The 9,420-nt window shown below is 36.0% G+C and overlaps 1 protein-coding gene across 1 annotated transcript; it reads left to right on the forward strand.

Moving 5' to 3' along the window:
• Window positions 1-5,160: 5,160 nt before the first annotated feature.
• Window positions 5,161-8,747, forward strand: LOC118349656 (late embryogenesis abundant protein ECP63-like). Its single transcript, XM_035695166.1, has 4 exons — window positions 5,161-5,556; window positions 5,623-5,701; window positions 8,240-8,407; window positions 8,662-8,747. Exons 1-4 carry the CDS (start codon window positions 5,161-5,163, stop codon window positions 8,745-8,747), a joined length of 729 nt encoding a protein of 242 aa, XP_035551059.1.
• The last annotated feature ends 673 nt before the right edge of the window (window positions 8,748-9,420 follow it).

The raw sequence follows: 9,420 nt of genomic DNA on the forward strand, positions 1-9,420 counted from the left end.
AACAAATCCTCAATTAACATTCATAAACATATGTTAACAACACTCCACAAAGTCTTCAGATTAAGATATGTCCATTAACTTGTCAAAAACTCCAAAATATAACCCTCTCTAATTTAACACCCAGAATGAACTTTCACCACGAAGTAAACAAAAAATATATATTTCCGAGACAAACAACTGTCATGAAGGAGTCCTTGTGAGAAAATACTTACAAATGGTCAAAAAGTACCACGCAAAAAGACTCAAAAATTTGCCTGAGAGACCTCTTTTGTGTTTCTCTCTAAGAACGGAGTGAAGTGATAAAATGAAGTGACGTGTGTCTTGCATGACTTTAAAATTCTGGAGGGGGGAGGTATGGGCTTGAATGACCTTTAATTGGAGGTGCATATGTCACAAAAAGTGAAAAATAGTGAGGGGCAATGACTGCATGTTGCTGTTGTGTGGTATGGGGGGTGATGAGGTGGATTTCCCCTTTCACATCAAGGCACTATTGGTTACAACCAAGGGCAGTAGATGGCCTGCCATGTGGGGGAGGAAAATTCTTTAAGAAGTTTTGCGAAGGTGGCCAAATTAGTGGGCCTCAACCAAGTGGGCTTCAATTTGGGGTTTAAAGGAGGTTTGCGATGCTATCAAGCCCAAACCCAATTTTTCTTGGCAAAATCAAATTCCAAGGTTTAAAGGGTTGGATAATGATGTCATAACATTAATTTGATGAATTAATATGATGTGGAAGTGATTTAATCAAGTGATTAAACACAATGTTAGAAATTTGATAAAAAATAGTTTGGAGGCTAACTTTAGGGTTTGGGGAAACCGTTTAGGGTTTCAGTTTCAACCAAGCTTTTGGGAGTTTCAATTGGATTCCAACCATTTAGGATTTCCCTAGGGTTGAAACCCTCTTTGATTCAGCACAATTTGGTTGATCAGATGGAAAACATGGTTTTGCTTAGGTGGTATGATCTCACACCTTAATTCATTCACAATTCATCCCATTGTTCTTCTTTGTGCCAAGTATCCAATACTATTCACCAAGTGTGGCTAAAATTCTGCAAAGTGTCCAAATAAAACTTCGCTAACCTAATCTGGACATTCTACACTATGATTTTGAAAACACTGCACTAGATGCTATTATAGAAGTTACTATTCACTCTGGGAAAGTGAAACATAAACTTTGCATTGTAAAATCCTAAATATTCACACAAACCTAACTGTGCAATTTGTTTATTGAAATTCAATCTCGAAGTGCCTCGAAATAAGCAAAACGTATTTTTGAACAAGCATTTTCTATGATAAATTTGGCTTTGCTGACAAACAAAAATCTACGTGATTGATCTAATCGTGAAAACTAAAAATGTTTTCACGAGGTTCCTAAAACCTATAGAAATTCCACCATTGAATTTCTAGCGGGTTGTTACATAGAAGCAAACTTACAAACTTTCTGAGTTTAGAGAATCGAAGCATCTGTAATCAAAGTTATCCTAAGTTAGGATTTGAACCTTCAAGGAAGATGTTCCTAATCAAAGGGTTCAAAAAATCTATATGTACAAAATTGCCCCTAAACTTAGAAAAATTGCCACTAAGGCTTTAAATTTTTACTATTTGCAAATAAGCACCAAATTTAACCAAATTTCATAAATCCTATATTTTTCATATTCTAAAACCATCTATACCCTTAAAACTTTAATAATCAAAGTGCAACTATGCCAATTACACTCAACCCATGGCATGCATCACTTTAAGGTCTATGTGATTTCAACTATTCAACCTTTATGGAGGTGTGTGTACTCAAATTCATCAAGTGCCAATAATGATTATAACCTTAGGGAAAAATTAAAAACTTAGGCTCAAATCATACATGTTCATCCCAACACTTAACATGGGTTTAAGACCTCAATCTTCACTAATCCATCCATTAAGCAAGCATGATGTTTCTTGCTTTCCTTACCCAAAAATGTTTCAAAACTTACTTAGTTAAATCATACATTTTTATTCTTATCACAATCACAAGACTTTTCTAAATGCACATTATTCAAACCTAGGTAAATTAATCAAAATTTTCATAAGTTAAGCATAAACTAATCAAAACTGATGCATGCTAGATGATCAACACAAGATAGAATTAAAGCCTATTATGGCATGCTTTCACTTCGAAATTAAACCTTCAAAATTCATTCTAAGACATTAGTGAATCATATAAAATCATATCAAGTCATGTTATGGCTAAAACTTTGATCCAAAGTAATTTATTCCATCAAAACATCAAATCTAGCCAGTTTGACATTAGCATGCTAAACCTTAATTAAAATCAATCAAAACCTCCTTCCCATGCCATAAATTAAAGCCTAACATTTCATTCTAATACTTCACTCAAGAACTCTCAAGAACTTCACTCGGTTTCACTCTATTGCTCACTAAGGGGGAGAAATGCTCTCAAGACTCAAGAGAACGCTTGGAGGAGAGGTGTGAAGAAATGAGGAAGTGAGTGAAGTATTTATAGGCTTCAAGAGGGGAGGGAGACGTTGGCCTTGGATGAAGATGAGGCTTGGGATTAGTGGAGGTGGGAGGTGGAGTGATGAGTGAAGTTTTCAACTTTGTGTCAAGCTTGGTCAGCAGAATAGAGACTATATTTCATGATTTCTTCATGATCAGGTGTAAGAGTGAGTCTATAGGTGCAGTGGCTGCATTGGTGCAGAAAATAAAAATCAAAATCAAAATCAAAAGAGAAAAACACAAAGGAAGCCAACGGTTTTGAATAAAAACTATCCAGATTTTGATTCCCTTCTTGTCTCTTCTCCTTCGTTTGAATTGGGGACATTATTACCATCATTGAGTGGCTTTTTCATGTGGTTAAGGGACCAGGGTTGTGGCATAGAGAGTGGATCAACCAAGAACAGAAAATGAAATGAAAACCCAAGGCCACTCAATTTGGTTTCAACTAGGCTTGTAATGGAATTGGTTGGGTTTCTTGGCTTGGTTTCTTGGAGCCAATTCGTCCAGTTCTAGAACTAAACTATGACGGTTAAGGTGATGTGTAAATGATAAGATTGTCCTTAAGAAAATAGTGCAAAACGCGTGGGCTAAGGGCTGATTTGGTGCAATACACATGAGAGTGCACCTAGGTGCCGATTGGTGGTGACTTAGGCATTGACATGGTTTTGCTTCTATGGACATGTGTTAGATCAAGTATAAACTTCTAAATTAGTTTAAGAACAATTCAAATCAATAATAAAATCAATAGAATTCAGATAAAAAAATGTGAGAAATGATTTGAAGAAAAATTAAGCTTAAAACATGGTTTAAATGTCACTAATCATGTGTAAGTTGATTAATGCAATTAACTCAAGTTAGAAGCTTAATTATGGTCAAGTGGGAACCTTAGGGGCATGTGGCACTTCTTGGACTTGAGGAAAACCAATGGTATGATATATGTGGGTTTCCATTAGAAGGATAACAAATGAAAGAAAAGGCTTTTGGGCCTTGTGGGTTGGGCTTGTTGGGTCATTTGTGTAAGACTTGGAGGTGGCTTGGTTGTGGGTTATTGAATGGATCTTATATCTAGATTTTTGGAGCCTACCTATGGCCTCAAAGGCCTACTAGATTGGGTCATAATCTTTGGGTCTTTCCTCAATTGGGCCAAAGTCTTGAATCTTACTGAGTTAGGCTCAACAGCCTTATGCTTACTAAGTTTGGCCTAATATCTTGAGTTTAATAAATTAGGTCCATAGTCTTGTCTCCAATAAGTGAGGCCTAAATTCCTATGTCTTCTAAGTTGGGCCTAAGACCTTCATTCTTACTAAGTTTGGCCCGATGACTTTATGTCCTTTACATTAGGCCTAGTTTCTAGTGTCCTCCAAGAAAGGTTTAAAACTTTATATCTCTCAAGTTGGGCCTAAGGTTTTTTAATACCTTATCCTTAGCCCATCACATCCTTAGTGCATTAGGGTCCTAAAGTCTTATGTCTATAAAGTAGAGCCTAAAGTCTTGTTGCATCTCCTAAGTGTTTACACCCAAAAAGCTTGGACCCTTAGTAAACCACTCTTTGGGTCAAATCCATCAAATATTTAATCCAAATTACTTAGTCCATTAATGTGACAACCCTCCAATATGTCATGTGTTATTCCCTTATGGGCCTTTTAGCTTTTTATCATTAAAATTAATAAAGTACTAAAAATTCTCCAAAATAATATTGCTAAACCAATCAAGCTCCAAAAATTTCATTTTTTTCAAAATCAATATTGCACTAGAATCTTCTAATAATTCTACTAAACCTAAAGTATATGGTCCTCTTGCCAACTAAAATATCTCAAATTGTTCTTATTCTCAAATAGCCCAACTCCTAATTAACTAGGATTACGGCTACTAAGGTCAAGGCTTAAGGAGCTTTTTAGACAGGGTGTTACTGAAAGGAAGAGAGAGGCTACGGGCGTGGGTTGGGGAGGAGCCGCGAGAGGAAGGGTAACGGAGGTGGAGGGGGCCGACAATGTCGGGAGGGTGGTGCTGGTGGGTAGCACCGGCGACGGTAGTGGCTTCGTACAGTGGAGACGAGCTGGGAAGAAGAGAGAGTCTCACGAGGGAGTGGGTGTCGGCTAGAGGGGAGGAGAGAGGGGGGAGGGGAAAATGAAGGGATCTAGGGTTTCCCTTGGGATTCAATCCTAGCCTTTCATCTAGGGGTCCTAATTTTAATCTAATGATGGATATTTAAACACATAAAGGGATGAAAATAAACTAAGTAAAATAGACAGAAAATGAAATGAAACTTTATTTAAAATCAGAATTTATTTTCTTAGTCCCAAAACAAATATTTTTCATCATAAAACAAATAATGAAACTTACTAAATATTTTTAATAGAAATAAAACCATATAAATAAAAGAGTTTTTAACATAAAATAAAATTAGGAATATTCAATAATACTCTTAAAGAACTAAAATTATTTAAATAAAATGATTTTCTAAAACTTTATTATTTTTGGGGTTTAGATTATAAAACGCTCACTTTAAAATTAGATTTGGTTCAATAACGCTAAAAATGCCCCATTTAAAATTTTGGACATTTAAAATGTTTCGAAGACTTTAAAACACTGGGCTCCATTTAAAAATCACCCGCTATATTTAAACATACAACTTTAATATTTAAAACGTATAGACGAGACTCGTGACCAATGAAGAACGGCAAAATTGGACATGGAAGCTTATCAGTCACAACAACAGTAGCAGGAAGAGCGCCCGGTATCATTGGGTTTGTGTTAAAGGCAGTTGAGCATGCCAAAGAAGCTGTTGTTGGCAAGAGTTCAGAAACTATGGAATCGACGAGGGAGACCACCGATAAAGCAACTAAGAAAGCAAGGGGGGCAAAGGATGTTGTGGCAGAGAAAGTTAGGGACACTAAGGATGTTGCAATAAAGAAGTCCAAGGAGTACAAGGACTATACGATTAAGAAGGCGAGGGAGACAAAAGATGCGGTGAGGCAGAAGATTGAGGAAGAACGAGATGAAATGGAGAGGGAAGAGTTACAGCAACAACTAGAGACGCCAAGTATCATTGGCTTTGTGTTGAAGGTAGTTGAGCATGCCAAGGAAATTGTAATTGGCAAGAGTCGGGAGACTATGGAGTCGACGTGAGAGACCGAAGAAAAAGCTGCTGAGAAAGCTAAGGAGGCAAAGGATGCTACAGCAGGGAAAGCAAGGGAGTCTAAGGATACTTGTAACACCCCCTTCTCGTAAGCTAGGAGTGTCACGTGTTTTTCATAAAATAAACTCGGCAAGAGATATCATATTTAATAACATGAAATTAGGATTTATTTCATAAAAAGATTTGTCAATAACTTTTATTCTAGAAAGTCTGAAACTAAATCAACTGCTCCTTCTAATCCTGAATTTTCTACTGGTATTCATCATCCTCACCTAGGTGATTAAAAACATGAAATAAACTAAAATGAGTCAAAGACTCAGCAAGAAATCCATCATAACGTAAACATAATAAACATAAAGTTTTCATAACAGCTTTCATGTCGAGAGCTTAAATTCATGAATGTTCATACTGATGCTTATGCTATGCATGACTTTATTTATCTGAATTTACTGACTGATCTGACTTAACTAACTGGCCAACACACTTAACCCTACGTGCAAGGTTTTGCACCGACCCCATGTCTCGAGGCTGAGAGGGGAGCCGCTGATAGTATTCTAGCATACTATGGTGGACCACGCTTGAGTCCGTGGCTTGCACATCCACCCTAAAATTGAACTGCATTGGTACCATGCATCTAAATGGTCATCTGATTAACTAATCTGATCTTATCTTACACTTGAACTTAAAATAGCTTACGTGTTTTATGCATATGAGATGCATGACATAATACATACATAATTATAATTTCTGAAACTGAATATGATGCGGAATGACAGAATGACATGATTGTATGTTATGTTGGATGGTATGTTTGTATACGACATAAGTGGTACATAAAAAAGGTTGTAAAAAAACTGGAGCTAATAATAATCTATATAAGCTTAACTATGATGATCCTAATTTATGATTAAATTACTTATATCGTTGTGCTTCTTCTTGAATCTCACTTCGTAACTCCTCACCTATATGCAGTATGAACTATCACTAAATCTGTTTATGAACAACATGTACTAATATCCTACTTAATTAAATTCATAATCTAGAAGATAGTCAAATAAATCTTTTGTTTAACACCATAATCAATAAATCCTGATATCTTAAGTTAAATACTAATAACATATTATAATTTAGTAGAATACTTGGTCTATTTTAAATAAATCATAAAAACCACAATTCTTAAAATAGGTTTCCTTTCTTAACATGATTATTCAAAACTCATAACATATTCCTTAGTTTTTCTATTATAGTATAACATAATAATTTTATTAAAATCTTACTAAATAGACAAAGGAAATATTAACTAAAATATTAGGCTCAATAGTATACTTTAAGATATATTTCAAATTCTTTAAACACTTTCTTATAAAAATGAGCCTTTGACTAATATATTTATTTAATAAAATTAAACTCAACTTGAAATATTAAACCCAACTCAATTTCAAATAAAATGGCGTAATAGTCTCCATAATTAACATATACTTAAGTGTAAGTTTATAAATGTAATTATTCTTAAAACAATTCTTCAAGATACTAGGTTAAAAAAGGCATTAAAGTAATCTTATTAACACCTTCAAAAAACCTATAAGCATCCTTAATTTGAGAGCAGCCGACATCCACTAGGAAATAAAAAGAAATAAAAGCAACTAAGGCTTACGGGGAGAGGAGGTTCGAGCTACAACTCACTGAGAGAAGGAGAAGTTTTGCGATGGACTCGCCGCGAGAGAAAGCTGCACGGTACGGCGTCTTTGGCGACCGGAAGTGGCCGACAATGCGATTGGGTCCTATGGGCAGGGTGGTGCAATGCCGAGAGAAGGAGAGAGGGAGTTTTGTTAAGCCGAAACAACAAAGAACGAGAGAAGGGTGGTGACGGTCGTGGCTTACTGGGATGGAATGGGTGCGACGGGGTTGTCCTGGTCAACGTGTTCTGTGGCTAAAGGTGGTTCCGTCTTCCTTGAGGTGGCGTCGGCGTGTTCTGGGCAGTGGTGTCGCTATGGGTGATGGTTGGTGTTGTGTGGGTGTGTGGGTTTGGTTTCTGTGGTAGTTCACGAAAGAGGGAGGAGTGGCTCAGACGGATAGGTGGTGCAAGGACAACCTTGCAGTTTAGCTGTGGCAGTGGAGAGGTCGTGAGGTTTGTTGTGTGTGAAGGAAACAACATGGAGGAGCTCTCGATGGGGCTACAATTTCTCTGTTTTTCGGTGGTTGCTCAACGGCGGTTGGCAAGGGCTATGAAGGAGGAAGGGTGGTGGTTTTATAGGTGAGGAGGAGGGAATAACGTGAGCCTTCAGGAGATTGGATATAATTTGGAGTTGGGAGTTGGTTTCCCATTAGGAAATTTATTTAACTAGAAGATATACACTAAGACTTACAGGTGGAGATAGAGAGAAACAAGGCTTAATAAAAAAAACAAAAGAACTCTAACGGTTATTGCAAAAAAATCTGAAGGGTCATACAACAATATGATAATAATCCTATTAAAATTAACAATGTAAAATCTGATAAAATTATAATAATAATAAAAATAATAACAATAAAATATTTATAGTTATATGAGAAATACATAAAACTTATTTTATGGTATAATCTTAGGATCGGGTTGTTACAATACTGCAGCAAAGAAGTCGAAGGAGTACAAGGACTATATGACTGAGAAGGAAAGGAAGACCACAGATGCAACGAGGCAGAAGTTGGAGGAGTATACTGGGTCGAAGAAGTTGGAAAAGTTGGAGAAGTTCAAGGCATATATTAAGTTCCTACATATGCTGTTTGAGAAAATTCCAGGTTTCTTTTTTCTTTTTTTCTTTTGATTGTCAAATTGTATTGTTAGAATAGATAGCTATCAAAGTAGGATCACTTCCTACATAAATCTTAAGAAGAATGGATAGGGAACGAAAGGGAGGCATGACATTTTTCCTTGGACGGCTTCTTCGGACTCGAGAAACATATGGAAAGGGCAACAAATATCCAACAAGTGGTTATGGAAACAATCTTATAAGTAAGATAGCTAATTGATAATCCATTCAATCCTGAAACAGAGCAGGAACCAACATCACCCCCTCCCTTAAAAAAGGGCAACAAATACCTCAAGCTGCTCATTTTGTTTACCAGCATCAGCTTCTGAGGTCTTAGTCTTCAATAAACCTGGCATATATTGTATTATTCAACTATGGAAATTAATATGTAACCAGAAATAGAATATTTAAGGTATGTGTCCAATGAAGTGAACCAAGTACTTGCTAATGAGGCAATATCTGTTCAGCACAGAACTTAAAGTGAGTTGCAAAATCTATTCAGTAGTGATATTCATTCAGACAACATTAAAAAATAGTCAAACAAGTAGTGCATTATATGTGGTAGTATAATACTCAGCCCAAATCTTAATTTCAAAAGAAAACAAAACTATAGATCCCTATAGCTATAACAATGAATCCTAACATAATGAGAAGAAAATATTAGAATAAGGTTTCTCATTATCAAAACTTGGGATATTTCTCAAAAAAAAAAATATATATATATATATTATTCTAACTTTTGGACGGAAAAAAAAAAACCCGGCACTTGCAATGGATTATCTTCCATGAAATGAACTTATAATGAGGCCATGTTGACATTCAGGTTGACATTCAGGTTCAAGCAGCAACCCCCATACCTCAGAGACATTCATCCCACTTTGAAAATTACTTAATTTAATTTACTCTTATTCCTATAATATTAGGTTTGATGGTTGGATCTTCTTTAGGACACATCTTTTAAACCTTGTGATGTATTATTTAGAAGATCACATGTCTTTAAGC

Source organism: Juglans regia, chromosome 10 (assembly GCF_001411555.2).
Source record: "Juglans regia cultivar Chandler chromosome 10, Walnut 2.0, whole genome shotgun sequence".
NCBI classification, from domain to species: Eukaryota; Viridiplantae; Streptophyta; class Magnoliopsida; order Fagales; family Juglandaceae; genus Juglans; species Juglans regia.